A 16,637-nucleotide genomic window follows, 5' to 3' on the forward strand; every position below is an offset into this window, starting at 1 on the left:
GGGACATGTAAAAGTCCGTCTCGGACTCAAGATAATTTTAGTTTCCTCTAAATTCTGGCGATGCAAGCTCACGCAGACGGCTTTCCACCTTAGACTGTAAATCAGGAAAAGTAATTATATGCACACTAATTAAGAAAATGTTAAATATTTTACCATCGTTTGTCCCCGGTGCATTTCAGAAAAAATGGCACTTGTCCTACTGTGGCTGAAAGAGGATACAATAAAAAAATACTTTTGTAGTATTTAACTGGGTGAAAATTATTAAATCCCTCAGCATTCCATTCTATTTGTGTGTGTGTGTGCGTGTGTGCGACTCACAATGGTTATTACAAAATACAGTTACGGTTGCAAACGCCAAAATAATTACACTCCGATCAAACGGAAAATGTAATGCGAGAGAAAATGAGCATTAACATTTTTATCTGTGCTTGCAAATGGTAAATCATAAAATGAAACATTGATTCCTTCGAAACTAATAACACAGTGGCAACACTCCCTACCGCATGAAGTTTATGAGAAGCACTTCCAACAATGTTCAATTTTTATTCGACTTTTTCCCGTGCGATTATGATCGCATTATCCATGACCCGGAAAAACCTTTCTTCTCTTTCAGGGAGTAAACACTTATAATTTTCCTGCGCCTGTGGACATCATACTTTGAACTAAATAGCCGGTAGGGTGGTTGATGACCCAACCGAGTCCTTGGTCTAGACGGCTCCCCAGTTCTTTTGCTGAATAATTCTTTTTGACACGAACGATTAACGCAAGCATATACAACCTTAGTTTCATTTACAAATTTGAAATGTGTCTCCCGACACAAAAGTAAGGCTGCTTAGGACTCTGCAAAATCACTTAGGAATATTTTTCACACATTCAAATTTATATGAGAGTGAACACAAAGACCCATTACTTTCGGGTATATTATGCAGGGTTGTGCAACATGTATTTCACTCAAAATCCTGACCTAGATCAAATTTATTTACAGTCTGGAAACTTGTTCTGATTATTAGCTAAGTCTTCGTTCATTCTGATGAGACACTTGGTCTAGACATTAACTAAAACTTGCACTCAGCTTGAAAAAAAATGAATTTTCCAGGATTAATATTACATCTTTTGAAATGCGAAAATGCAGTTGTCAAGTACACAGTTTTAGCAAAACATAAAAATGTTGTGATGCATCAGAAATTCTTAACGACGAACAAATGGTTAAGCTCAATCAGATCTTGCCAAGCTCAAGCGACGTCAACGCCAATCTCAGTGTAGGTGTTACGATGTCGTGCAATCCGATTGCTGTTTTTTTTAATCACCTCTAGAAGAAAGTTAGAGGAATCTAACACAACAATAACAAGTGCTCTCGCAGCCTGCACACCTCCGACAAGGCTGAGCAATCCTCCATACACACACACACACACACTTACTTTCCCCTCACCTCCCCAAAATTCCCTTATCCAGATCCTGTTCTCTCCAAATAACAAATCACTTGACGCCAGTTTGGGAGACCATCTTTGGTAAAATAAATGTTTGCAGAGATACATATATCTCTTTCCCCGTAATTCTGCTCAAAGCAGACAAACAAAAAACATAAAAACATAATCATCTTGTCGGAAGTAAACTGACTTAAGGCATACAGAGCAATAACAATGACTGTGGGAGATCGCCTGTTATTATGACTGAAGGTGACTGATACAAGGAGTCGGCCTTAGCGATGATTTGCGCAAGGAGGTGCCAGTGATGATGATAAAATGCGTGAGGAAGGAAACAGAAGTAGGAGCGTTCCTTACGACTTAAAATACCCTTCGGGGGACGGAAACTAATCATTGTTTCAATCAGTATTTAATACTGAGCCTCGCGGGACATTGAACTCAAGCCATTTACACTGAAAACGGAGAGAGAGAGACTAGACTAAGCAATTCAAGTCTTAAGTAAATCCCCGAAGACGAATCGAGAATCTTTATACTCTGTAGTGTGGAATGACCTCTAAAAATGAATTATCACCGTGAGGGAAAAAAATGAGAAAATGGTAGATTATTACTAGTGAATTATGAGATACGTCATTTTTTCATTACTGTTGTTCGTGTGACCGGAAATTACCGGTATTCATATTATTGCATGATTGGAAAATAATGAACTTAATCTATATTTTCACATTTTTAGTTTTCTGTAAAAGAAAACTATTGTGCCGGCTTTGCGGCTTTGTCTGTCTGTCCTCACTTTATTCTGACCGCACTTTTTTCTGTCCGCACTGTTTCTGTCCAAACTTTTTCTGTCCGCCCTCAGATCTTAAAAACTACTGAGGCTAGAGGGCTGCAAGTTGGTAAGTTGATCATCTACCCTCCAATCATCAAACATAACAAATTGCAGCCCTCTAGCCTCAGTAGTTTTTTTATTTTAAAATTTTATTTAAGGTTAAATTTAGCCATAATCGAGCTTCTGGCAACGATATAGGATATGCCATCACCGGGCCGTGGTTAAAGTTTCATGGGCAGCGGCTCATACAGTATTATACCGAGACCACCAAAAGATTGGTCTATTTTCGGTGGCCTTGATTATATGCTGTTGCGGCTGTACAGAAAACTCGATTGAGCCGAAGAAACTTCGGCGGATCTTTTACTTATTTGATATTATTGCGCGTGCATTGGTGTCCATCTTTCGAAGGATTATTCAGGAAATACCGATGAAACAGTACGGTTCATCTGAAAATGAATCATCGCTATTTTTGAGTTACACTTTTGAAGAAAAATACACTACGCATGTTATCACAAACGAGAGTCCGGTGCCTGGAAGTTCGCATCTAAATAATAATAATAATGATAATAATAATAATAATAATAATAATAATAATAATAATAATAATAATAATAATAATAATAATAATAATAAGAAGAAGAAGAAGAAGAAGAAGAAGAAGAAGAAGAAGAAGAGAAGAAGAAGAAGAAGAAGAAGAAGAAGAAGAAGAAGAAGAAGAAGAAGAAGAAGAAGAAGAAGACGCACTTCTTAATGTTCTGAGAGTCATTGCTTCTAATATTTGTTATTATTGCAGAAGTTTCCTAAATCTTGTCCGTTGTAACAACAAAGAAATTAATGTTCAGTTAACATTGCTTTAAATGACAACGCTTTACAAATTAGAAAATACAGAAAATCTGTGTTTTTAAACTTCATACGTCGTTATTTTAGCGAAAAAATAGCCTGCACGTCTGGAAAAATGTTGTTCACGTCAAAATCTATTTCAAGGAATATAATGTAATAAGAGTAGTCCGCTTATTCTGACGTCACAAAGAGTCTTGCCTTTCACGCATGAGCCACACTCCAAAAAACGAGCCTGATAAAGCCCAAAAGCCTGGAAACTAACACCCAACAAAGGGACGCGTCCCCAGCCTTTAGACTCATTACTCGACTGCGTGGGAAAAGTTCGTGAGAGCGGATCGTCAGTGCATCCTATCCTGCGATTTTGACCCTAAATGACACCATAGTAAAATAGACTCATCCAGGGAGTTCAGGGGACTCCTGAAACCTCCCTTGTCACGACCCTGAGTTAACTGCCACTACAGGATGAGAATTACAGGCCATGTAGCCTAATAAGACTACCGTGAACTCGGATAAGTATACATCTCGGTGTGTCCTCAGTGAACTTCAATTAATCTCTACAAAGACTCATCAAAGAAAGCAATGACTGATCTTATTCTTCCTTACAATGATGGATGCTTTGATTGTGAGGTGAAAAGATTCTCATCAAAGGTAAGACGGCAAAGTAGTAATTCGGATCTGGGAAAGAGAGAAAGGAGATATAACGGACAAAAGGAACTCGAAAGGTCGTTGTCCAAAGTGCATGCGTCTCGGAAGACCATTCTCAAGCGGATTACTGATTATCTGTTGGAAGCACACACTCACACACATACACACACACGTACACATACTCTCACAGTGAGAGAAAATGCCCGAAGAATACCTCAAGGGATGCGGCATACCTTACCGATACCCTTCTACTGGGAAATAATGGCAGCTGTTGTGCGACTGTATATAGACAATCACGTCTCGAAACCCGCCCAGTTCTCCTCGTGCTACTGCGGGGTTTCGGTAATACATGTACGCATTCGTTACCGGGGTCTAAGCGATGTCAGGCAGGGCAGCCGGTCGAGGTTATGGCCTGCCCCACCGCCAAATCAAAGTCCTTCAAAGAAGGCACCGTGCTTACCCCATATAAAAATGGGTATAAAAGCACGTTAAAACGAAGAAGTTGTGCGACTGTATATCTACGGGTTATATACGCCATGTTTCATTACACAGGTCGCCCCATTTACTGTATCGCTAACTATTCAAGCGTGATAGACCACTGTTGCGTGTGTGTGTGTGTGTGTGTGAGAGAGAGAGAGAGAGAGAGAGAGAGAGAGAGAGAGAGAGAGAGAGAGAGAGAGAGTTTTCTTGTTTCACTGTAATAAACGTAAATGTGAAACATATTGCAGTGACTGGAGTAAATAAGGGAATGAGAAGGCATCCAGAAATTAAAACGGCAAGATGTAAAGACGAAACAGTTCTCCACAGACAGAAATTGATAACCAATTACCTTTGAACTTTAAAGGTTATCTTGTAAATGTAACAGTGACGATTCATTGACGAATTACCATTATATGATACTTGTAAAACTAAGTAAAACTGTACAAAGTCTGTCTAAAAGACTTCGAAAGTATTTCCCGTTAAATTTGGTTTCCGCAAACAGAAGCAGGACGCCCAATTTACATCTTCTGAATTCATTCATACCTAACATATACCTTCTAATTATTCATATTAAGTGCTTAATTTCGATGCTATAAGAGATGAAAACCTCTTAAATACCGGTGAACTGTTTTCGTACATTGCCATTATGTCTGCAATAATGTTAATGGTTTATTTTCACTAGAGTCATTCTATTGCTTCGCCATGAAGAGAGAGAAAGCGCGAGAGAAAGAGTTGGGGGAGGAGGAAGTAATTATACGAAAACAAAAGCAGCATTATTGAGATGCAACTAAATGCCGCCCCAAAGATGTCCTTAAACGCGTGTTTGACACAGTCAAGCTAAATGAAAGCATTACACTTAATGTGGGCAGCGCACATCGTTATCCGGAAGTGCAGAACGAAGTCTCACTTCATAACGTTCCTGCAATACGTTTCAACATAATCGTTTTACCTGAAATATATTAATGATACTTCTCCACTCTGTATTTTTCGCGATTATTGTATTGTTTTGTTCCTGTTCGGCTGACAGCGTTCCAGCACTTCATCGGGAGTGCACGATCGCTACATAGCCTACTTATGCTGGAAATAAATGTGTAACGGTGAATTATGGGGAAATGTACCGATATATGTTAAATGTATAACAGCGCAACATTCATGATATTTTATCCAGGTTTTTAGTGCTCGGAAACTGTGACAAAAGAAATCTCGAGTCAGTAACGGGAAAGCAGAAGTTGTTCAAAATTTGGATGCAGAAATTTTTAAGAACAACCTTAAAAATCAAAACAGGATGCGATAATAATAATAATAATAATAATAATAATAATAATAATAATAATAATAATAAAGAAAAAGGAAACTAACAACGAAGGCAAAATTAACCATCTGACTCGACAGAACGAAAACGTATATTACTTCCACAAAATATGACCGTTCTGCGCAGGTACAGATCGTGACGTAGGCCGGACCTATAGGTGCGGCCTTGACCATTTCCACCCAAACATACCAAAGTACAGTGCGCGATGATCAGAGGACTTACGACTTCCTGAAACAAATTATTTATTATAATTTCGACACTAACATGAAAAAAGATCTCCTTTTAAATTGATTATTCAGGTTGAGAAAGCTGGGTTTCCTGTAGTAGCCATGGTTAGTGACTTAGGAACAACAAATGTTAGTTTATGGAATTCCTTAGGCATTGATATAGATAATTCTGCATTTGTTAACCCAGTAGATGATAACAGAGAAGTACATGTGTTTGCCGATGCACCGCACCTAATAAAACTCATAAGGAATAATTTCCTTGATCATGGATTTGTATTGTCGGGAGATAGGTTTGCTCATTGTGGTTCAGTTAGGGAGTTAATTATGAAAAGCAAAAGTGATCTACGGACAGCACATAAGCTCTCTGAAAAGCACATCAATGTAATGGGCATGCAACGCATGAATGTTAAACTAGCGGTGCAATTACTGTCCGAAACAACATATAAATGTCTTCAGTACTTCGGTAACAAAGGTTTGCTTGAAGATAAGGACTGGGAAACCACAAGTCAGTTTATTTGCCTTGTAGATACCTGGTTCGATTTATTTAACTCTCGAGTGCCTCGTGATAGGAAACCATCAAGAAATGCCTATGGGATGAATCTGGACATACAAAATAAAACGTTGCATGATGTGATTCGGGTGTCTAAAGAAATGAAAGTGATGAAAAGCAATAGGCTCTACCCTTTCCAAAAAGGCTTAATCTAATCATGCAATTCATTAATGAAGCTGCTGAGAATGGTCAAAGATATATTTCAAACATCATATATTCTGACTTACAGGCTAAATCAAGATGGTCTTGAACACTTTTTTGGCTGCATAAGGCAGATGGGTTCATGTCATCAACATGCATCACCCGTTGCATTTAAGCACCGAATCAGAGCCCACATTCTAGGCAAAGAGAGCAAACTGTTAGGATCAAACTGCAACGTTGAAAGTTGCAATAGTGATATGATGACATCAACCTCATTTTCCAGCTTTCCTGTTGAACAAAGCGCATCCTATGTAGATGAAGAAACTTCTATCCAAAAAGAGCTAAGCCTGCCGGCTATGTCGTTTTGTTTGCCAGTGGAATTTGGTAATGATTTGCAAAATGATGACAATGTAGAATTGGAAATTGAAAAAGAAGAATTAGGAAATGCGATGGAAGATGGAGGCTTACAATACGTTGGTGGTTATATAGCTCGTAAGTTTCCTGAATATGAATTCCTTGGAAGTGCAGCGACGAAGGGAGATGGTTCGTGGATTGGTGCCGTAAGTGCAAGAGATGGAACGCTGTTGCAACCAAGCGAGGAGGAATTTTTGGTGCATTTAAAAACAATGGAAAAAATATTTCTCTGTTATCACGGGGAAAAATATTTAAAACTTGCAAAAGGCGCCACAGATAAACTGACTGATTTAATTAGCGAGTGTTTTAAAAGCAATAACATCACATTACCAATCGAAGTTATTAAATTTTTTGTTAGATGTCGTACATTCTTTAGAATTCGTGTTTTGAACAGGAGTATTAGTTCATCAAGAAAAGCGCAAAATAAAATGCAAAAGCTCGCAACGTGATATAGAACATAATTGAAGCATATACTTTGTATATATCATTATTTATTTTGTAAATTTAAACTGTCTAATGCTCAACAAATTTCAGTTATTTACATCATCAAATATATGTTTGGTTGTTTTAATGTCCCTCGATAATAAAGTTATGTATTTGTTATCTTACTTCATTTTTTCCTAAAGGAATAAAATATAAATCTCTAAAAAGATGAAAAAAAACAAAGCAGAAAGAATAGTTCCTTTATTTTCTTATGGAAGTTCCACAGCTTACTCAGGCACGGCATGGTCTGAGTGACGTCACCGCTCTGACCCACCACAACTCCCACCATCCGGCTACCTGCGCACTACGGTGGCCTGAGAAGACCTCTTTAATCTATAGACCTTGAGCCAATATGACATCATTGCACCTCTATAGTCGAAAAAAAGTGAGAATTATTTCAGCCCCTACTAAAAGTGACGTAATCACCTGTCGCCGTGCGCTGTGTAGCGAGGTTTTCAAATTCATTGCCAAGGTCAACCACTCGAAAGTTGGGCGCAAGACCGTCTCAGCTTCGGCGCGGTCCGCGGTCGCAGTTCTTGTCTAGCCAGCATGAATCTCAGCTGCAGCTTCCTGGCGCTCTCGTTGCTTCTGGTCGTCGCCCAGAGAGGGAGGACTCTTGGGTCGCCGAGCCCCTTGACGTACACCATCCGCGAGACGGAAGAGAGGGTCCGTCTGGGTCTGAAAACCGAACCGCGGTTCTTCGACGACGAAGATGAAACGAACCCGGAGGAAGGGTCGGGTGGCGGCGACGTAGATCTGTCTAACCAACTGGTCGGACAGATACGTTCCAGCCTCTCCGGTCTGTACAGTCTGACAGGTGACCTGAACAAGGCACTGGAAAACAAAACTGGCGATTTCAACGGCGAAGTGCTTCCCGCCCTCGACGATTTCCAGACTCAGATAGAGAACGCTACCAGGAACACGGCCATCAACCTCCAGTGTCAGTTCATGAAGCGGATCCAAGAGAGCATGCAAATAATGGACAGGATTTTCACTCTCACCCCTGAGCAGATCGACGACATCAAGGTTCAGCTGGGGAACTTTTCGTTTATACAGGCCACGCTTACCGAAAACGCTACGGATTCAAATACTACGATAACTACAATTAAGGTAAAACCCATTCTTTGATAGCTTAGTCATACTGCTAACAGGTATCTGCTACCAACGAGTTATTTAAAATCGTCTTTAATAAATGTTTATAACTTTTAATATACCTAATGCATTAACACGCTATTCTTCTCTAAAGGGTTATGCACACTGCTCAATTCTAGCATATATATATATGTATATATATATATATATATATATATATATATATATATATATATATGTATATATATACAGTATATATATATATATATATATATATATATATATATATATATATATATATATATATATATATATATATATATATATATATATATATATATATATATATATATATATATATATATATATATATATATATATATATATACATATATATATATATATATATATATATATATATATATATATATATATATATACTGTATATATATATATATATATATATATATATATATATATATATATATATATATATGTATATATATATATATATATATATATATATATATATATTTGTTTTATAAGTTTGTACCCCTTAGTAGAGCTGTGGTAACAAAACCAAAACGTTTAGTATTTAGTTAAATATAATCTAAGAAGTGCCTGGAAGCTAATTTATTTTCTTGACAGGATAACTCGCCTAGGGACTGCGCCGATGCTTTCTACAAAGGATACTTTTCCTCAGGAGTTACTTCCATAAGACCTGATCGCCATGATCGAACTGGAAAGGTTAGTCACCAGCGTGGTTTTTTTCTTAAACTGAAAAAGGTTTACGTGGGAAGTTTCAAATCTCTCTCTCTCTCTCTCTCTCTCTCTCTCTCTCTCTCTCTCTCTCTCTATCTATATATATATATATATATATATATATATATATATATATATATATATATATATATATATATATATAATATATATATACACATACACACACACCCACATATATATATATATATACATACATATAAACAGGTCGTGACTCGTACCATATATTAACAAATAGTATATCTAAATATTCCACAGCTCTAATTTCTCAGTGAACAAGAAAGCGCTCTATAGAACTGACTTTTGGATTGACACTTTCCTTATTAATAATCTAATTTAAATAAACTGAAATGATAATAATATTACCGATATAAATTACCCCTGTGGTTATGCTAATCAGCGCAAACTATTCATTACGTTCACCACTAACCGATATGTCAGTGATCATTGATAGGGCTCGGGAACTTTTCAGTAAACAGTTTTAAATAGTCATTAAAAAGGTTATCACGCGAGCACGTCTACACGCGGGTGCGAGTACTGGCCTCTATCGGCATCTTTTGCCGCCAAATTTCGTTCCAAGTGGCCAATATCCGAAGCAAAATGAAGGCAGCGCGCGTTATTCTGGCTACTTTAGTTCTGTCACAAGAACCTAAAGGCAATTTCGCGTCACATAGCCTTAACCAATAAAACTCGTCTTTTACCCAGAATGCTTGGTGCGACCAGGAGACCGATGGCGGAGGCTGGACCGTCATCATGCGTCGTCAGCCCTCAGCGGCTCAGCTGGACTTCCGGAGGAACTGGGAATCGTATGAGGATGGTTTTGGTGGCGCTGACGGGGAATACTGGATTGGTAATTTGCTCGTTTTATGTTTTTCATAAATACTAATGACTTCAGCAAAGAGTTGATTGATATCTATTTAACTTACTTTTTCGTTCGATATTCTTAAATTTAAAAACCCCGGGCGTTTGAGCACTTTCAGACTGATTACTTTCGGATGTTTTAAGAATTATGGCTTCTGTATATTTGTTGATATAGGTGTAATAGATTTTGCAAATCACTTTGGATATTCCTATGACATTCCCTTTTCAAAACTTTTCGAGGAATACACAGATGTCAATAATCTTTTACATTCCTAAGTTTTCTCTTGTCAATCTCCATCATCAGGTTTAAAGACTCTCCACGTACTGACGAAACGTCAGCCCTACAAACTTCGGATCGAGATGGCATCGCAAGGGGACAGGGCATTCGCTCTCTACGACACTTTCAGGTAAGGACTTTAGAACACTGAATGTTTCTTTATGAGAGAGAGAGAGAGAGAGAGAGAGAGAGAGAGAGAGGCGCTACAAAATTACGGCAAGCATCAACAGGACTACTACAAAAGCTTTTCCACCCTGTACCCTTTGTGTGTGTAATATATATATATATATATATATATATATATATATATATATATATATATATATATATATATATATATTATAACAAATACTGTAAATACAAAAAATTAGAAAACACGTTTCACAATCAAAAATCGGACTAAAGCAACCAAACTTTTTTTTTAATTCCTATAACAGCTATTAGATTTCATAACACTGTTAATCGTACAATTCCAGGGTAGCCTCCTCCTGGAAGAAATACCGCCTAAAGGTTGAAGACTACGACGAATCAAGCACAGCCGGCGACGCAATGGAGTACCACAACGGTCAAAAATTCACTACCTATGACGACGACAATGACGGAGCCTCAGGTAAAGGAACCACTTATCCTAAATGACTTCTTTAGTAGCTGCGACTTCTAAACTAGCTGCGAAACAAAACTAATTTCCCTGGTTCTTTCTAGGAAAGGAGAACTTCGAAACAATAGCTCTCGTCTTAAAAAGTGTGAAAGCTTTATGTAATAATTCACTCACTTTCCTTTGAATGTTGACACCATTGCTCACTCACGTCCCTTCAAAGAATTGAAAGTTTATAGCAACAGGTAATCCTTCATTCAGTGGCGTAACTAATGGGGACGGTCCTCCCCGGCAGACACCGTCCATGGGGGCAACCTTCTGGCATCTTTGAGCAGGTCTGGTCTGGCATAATTCTAGGTTTCTAGCATATTTCGTCTGATCGGAACACTGAACAGCGATTTATCGACTCTGCTGTTGGACAGTAAGCGATTTTTGACAACGGCAACCCTGGTTGAATAAGTGATTGAGATGTTAAAGCTTAAATGTGCGCTTAATTTTCACCACTTTCGTACTTTTTAGCTCGGGAGTTGGGCGGCACTTTCAGATTCCGCCCAGGATGCCACTAACGTTAGTTACGCCACTGTCTTCATTCTGACGGGGGATAGATTCACGGTCTAGACCTTGGATAGATTCTCCGTAAGCTCGGGAGTCGATATTCATGGCAGTATGACGTGAGTCTACAAAATACCTCAATCAGTCGGTTAACTCTGAGAGAACTTGCTTGGCATGTTAACATCCTTGGCGAATTGTTCCAAATGATGGTGCTCACATTAACAGTACCACTACAAATAATAGTTATAACGGTTTAAATTCATTACTTACAGCTTTGTATCTTCTCTCTCGACAGGAGGAAACTGCGCCAATTGGTCCGGAGGGGGCGGGTGGTGGTACGACTTCTGCTACTTCGCCAACCCAACTGCCCTTTACTCCCTGCCTAATAACACCGAGGAGTCAGACCAATACATGGAGTGGCGAAGGTGGAAAGGACACTACAACTACCTCTCTCATTTCGTCATGATGATCAGACCCCACGAAGTGACAACAATTTAGCGCTTTCAAATGTTTACAAGTAGTTCGCTTGGTTTTCGTGTTAGGGTGCAAGTTAGTTAGCCGTTAATAACATCTGTTTGGCGATAACTTTTAGCTAATGTTGACAGGGTAATTTCTATGATGTTTTGTAGAATCGGATTTTGTACTCTGATGACAGTGAAGGGTGAAATTATCTGTTATTTTTATGACAAATGTTTTGATGTACTTTAAGTTGTTGCCACTAGAAATAAAACAGTCCATTGACGGAATAATTGATACAATTTGCGTTGTTTCTTTTGTTACATATCCTATAGAAACCATCATGAAACGGATAAATGCTGCTTAAGAGACGAGACAGGCAGCTGACATTGTTTAGCAGATCAGGTTATTCTGATTAGAGAAATATTAAATATCGCTATTTGCTTATTTGTCTGTTTGTTACACGCAAGCAGAATTGCTGGGTATAAACAACTATTTGCTGATTGTCTTGAAGTTTTCTGCTTAGGCTGGCCGTAAGATAAGACCAAGCCCAAGTAATTTCTGTCCAATCTGACTCGTTTGTTTTCGTTTGATAGTAAACAGAGAGAGATAGAAACACCACTAGATTTTACACAATTTGAGGATAGAGTCAGGATGGCCCAGAGATTACTCCGGCAGGTTGTGATACGGATCTGGATTTGAATCTTGCGACAGAAAGCTTCAACCTTAAAGAGAGACGTGTTGCAGTAGTGTTTCTGATATCTAACAGAAAATCGAAACTACACTCTTATTGTAGGGCGACATTGTCACTGCTCATAGTCTCTGCATGATGGGACAATTCGCCTAATAAGTTTTGGGTCGAGAAGGCGGGATGGAAATGGATGCCAAACTCACAATAGAAATATCAGATAGGGTTGCCTACTCTCTCTTACCACTGTAGATTGTGCTATATCATTCATGACCATACCCTGCCTTCAGATGAGAACTACCCATGTGAACTTCTGTTAAGTACTATAAAGTAAGGAGAAGTCTGGCTAATCCACGACCATAAGAAAAGAGTGATGAAAAATAGTCTTCTTGATGTGTTCCCCAACGGTCATAAAATTACTTCAATTCACATTAATTATGAAAATTTATGTATCATAGACGTAGGTTTTCAGCATTTATCGGTAACCGTAACTTTCAAAGAAATATTTACAGCAGCTTCAGTGGTCATGATAATATTTTATAGGCTAACAATGAAAAAAGAATAAATCTCCTTCAGGTCAGATTTTAATTCTTACCGATAATTATCATTTGAAAAATTGTTCTATTACCTGTTACTGCTTACTTTTCATCAATATATGCTCACAAGTGAAGATTTTGTCGTATGAGACTTTTCATTCAGACATCTAATTATTGTTACCATCGTTATTGATCTATGAACTTTATACTATGATTTTGGTTTTCAATAGTTCCTCGTTGGGAGAGTGGGTTCCGTTCTCAGCTACCACTCTGCTGGCCGCGAGTTCGAATCTCCGACCGGCCAATGAAGAATAAGAGGAATTTATTTCTGGTGATAGAAATTCATTTCTCGGTATAATGTGTTTCGGATTCAACAATAAGCTGTAGGTCCCGTTGCTAGGTAACCAATTGGTTCTTAGCCACGTAAAGTAAATCTAATCCTTCGGGCCAGCCCTAGGAGAGCTGTTAATCGGCTCAGTGGTCTGGTTAAACTAAGGTATACTTTTGGTTTTCAAGATTAATTATAGAAACATTGTAGTTGTTGCTATTCCACATGAACAAATTGGTACAAGTATTCAATAGTTTTAATACTTCAGTTTTAACGATCAAAACCAATTCTTTGTCTCTTCCATTCTCTCGCATTCTTTGGACAAATGTTTATTACAGGAGAATGCGATTCGAAAATATTCGTTTATAACTACCTCCTCATATCTGTGTGAGCACAGATACAATATATAGAGAGTTTACAATACACGCTCATGAACTAAAACAAACTACGGTGGATTCCGTCGCGTCATCGTAAGGTTTTGCTATGGAAAGGAAGATTACCATTATTATTTGGTATCATGGCTAAAGTCCTTGACCCATTCACATTGCGTTGGTCAATTGACGCCAAGGAGGATGTGCAAATTTGTGAATTAGGCACTTGACTTCCGGTGTACCTGCTAAGGATGATTTTCTTCGCGAATATGTGACTTATGGTAACCCAGCCTAGGATGTACTTCTTAAGGATGATTTTTCTTTGCTTCGAGTGACCAAGTAACTTGAGTTTTAATGCCCTGAGGTTCCCGTGTCGTCTCTGGCCTTGGAAGCCCATCCGGCGGACATTTAGGACTGTTTTCTTGTCGGAGGTGAAGTGATGTGGCATCTTTGGTATCCTTGCTGACAAGCCGTCTTGGTAAGCTGTGTCATTTCTTTCGGCATCGTCTACAAAAATTATGCCCTGCGGCTGCAAAGTAAAAATATGCAGGCAATTTCCTTTTCAGCTTCAGAACGCATTGTACACTATGCAGCATCATAATATTGCTCCATATATTCGTATTGTACATTTTGTAGGATTCTTACCCTAATCATCATCATACTGTCACTATCTTTACTACTTGATTCAGTAACACTGCCATAAAATTTGTTTTGATACGAACACCAAACAGTATTCACACCTGACACAAAAATTTGAACTGCCGATTAATTTCAACTGAGCTTATTAAAGTGCTCTATTGCCTATCTAAAATCCCATTTGTTGCACTTCGAAACAGTCATCACTAATCGCCCATTAGAATATCCACGTGAAATAAAAAATTACTGCAAATCATTTGTCTCTCTGAGACCCAGCCTTTTACTGAATCTCTTAAAACAAAGAAAACATGATTGCAAGAGCCCACCTCAGTCTCACAACAACAAAAACATCACCGGTAAAAGAAGTGTAGCAACAACAACAATGGGTAACAATCTGATGACACCCCTGGTAGAAGATGATTTTTGAAGGACATCCGAGAAGAACGCCCTCGCCGAAAATGCTTCTAAAAGAGTGTGGTTCATCCTCCCAACGCGTCGTTGTTATCGGAGGATGATGATGCAAATTGACATGGAGGGTGAAACAGCATGTTTTTCCTTATTTTGTGAAGAGGCTTCCCGGCCACCGTCTCATAGCCGCATTTGTGGTGTGACCCAAAGTTAAGACTGTAATCACCACCACCACGTCAGCTATCGTGATTTTCCAGTTTTATTAGATGGTTTATTGTGGGACGATTATAGTTTACAGAGTAATGAAGTCTTGCTTGTACTGCAAATGCCACTATAAACGCAAAATGCCATAGGTCATATTAAACGACCATTGTAAGGAAAGAAGAGTTTTTCGTTTCTACTGTTGCAAATCTAATTTTGAAAACAGGTCTGTGATGCATCAAGTATCATTAGAATCGATAGCAGAAAACAAGAAAAGAATTACGAACACTGCTGGCATTAGCAACAAACATCTTGCATTACAACCCTGAGCCAGAGATCGTGTTTATAAAGTAAGAAGGAATTCATAGCCCGAGGCTTTTCAGTCCTCGTGGCCTTGGGAATCCTCTTGGCCAATCATTATGGATAGTATCGTGTCCGCCGCATATATTTCGTTGCTAAAATCTGGCGAAAAAGCATCAGGTGGTTTTGTGACTCCTTTAGTAATGTGGCACCAATGATACCAGAAAACATTTTGCATGGGCAGGTCTGGAAAGATTTACACAAATCATCATGTCGTCATCGAGACTCCAAGTGCTGCATTAATAGATTTTCCACTCTTTGCAAGAATGATCCCATTCTCTCGACGCGTAGAAAAAAAAAGTAGATAGATGTACAGACATAGTTTGCCCGAGTTATCTTAACGAGTCATGCTACAACGAATAAGTTGTTAACTCATGTACACTGTAATCATTTGAGAACGCAAAGGTACTTGGGCGATACAAGCTTTATCGCCCCGGGAAGGGAGATCCACCTTGCTGACAATGGAGTCGAGTAATTACAAATTCCTGTACTAACAACGGTTGAAATTATTAATTTTAATGCTCTCTTGAAGAAAACAGTATAATCATTTGAGAACGAGAAGGTACGAGCTTTATTACCCCGGGAAGGGATATCATCCCTGCTGACACTACAGTGCTCTCTTGAAGAAAACCTAGACTCGCAGGGTGGTGTATCGGTCGGGCTGAATACGAAATAAGCGAAGGAATATAAATATCGTACCAGAGGTCAACCGTTTTACCATACAAGACCAAAAGGTCATTGTTAGCAAACCTGTAAGGCTAGTAGACTACATACGTATACCTTACAGGTAGCACGATTCAAGGAAAATATTGTTTAGGACACTGGTGCTTCTGCTTGCACGGCAAATAAGGGAAGACTGGTCTTTTGGAAAATATTTCCTACTGTAAGCTGTTGCCCTTCAGTTATGATTCTAGTTCTGTTTGTGAATCTGTTTGTTGCCCTTCAGTTATGATTCTAGTTCTGTTTGTGAATCTGTTGGTTGCTCTAAGTAATGATTCTAGTTCCGTTTGTGAATCTGTTTGTTGCCCTTAAATTATGATTCTAGTTCTGTTTGTGAATCTGCTTGTTGCTCTAAGTTATGATTCTAGTTCTGTTTGTGAATCTGTTTGTTGCCATTAAGTTATGATTCTAGTTCTGTTTGTGAAACTGTTTGTTGC

The 16,637-nt window shown here is 38.5% G+C and overlaps 1 protein-coding gene across 1 annotated transcript; it reads left to right on the forward strand.

Moving 5' to 3' along the window:
- Window positions 1-7,848: 7,848 nt before the first annotated feature.
- LOC136826940 (techylectin-5A-like) lies at window positions 7,849-12,254 on the forward strand. Its single transcript, XM_067084532.1, has 6 exons — window positions 7,849-8,449; window positions 9,080-9,178; window positions 9,917-10,061; window positions 10,377-10,479; window positions 10,826-10,959; window positions 11,792-12,254. The coding sequence occupies exons 1-6, from the start codon at window positions 7,889-7,891 to the stop codon at window positions 11,992-11,994; spliced, it is 1,245 nt and encodes a 414-aa protein (XP_066940633.1). The 5' UTR covers window positions 7,849-7,888; the 3' UTR covers window positions 11,995-12,254.
- The last annotated feature ends 4,383 nt before the right edge of the window (window positions 12,255-16,637 follow it).

This window comes from Macrobrachium rosenbergii, chromosome 41 (genome assembly GCF_040412425.1).
Source record: "Macrobrachium rosenbergii isolate ZJJX-2024 chromosome 41, ASM4041242v1, whole genome shotgun sequence".
NCBI classification, from domain to species: domain Eukaryota; kingdom Metazoa; phylum Arthropoda; class Malacostraca; order Decapoda; family Palaemonidae; genus Macrobrachium; species Macrobrachium rosenbergii.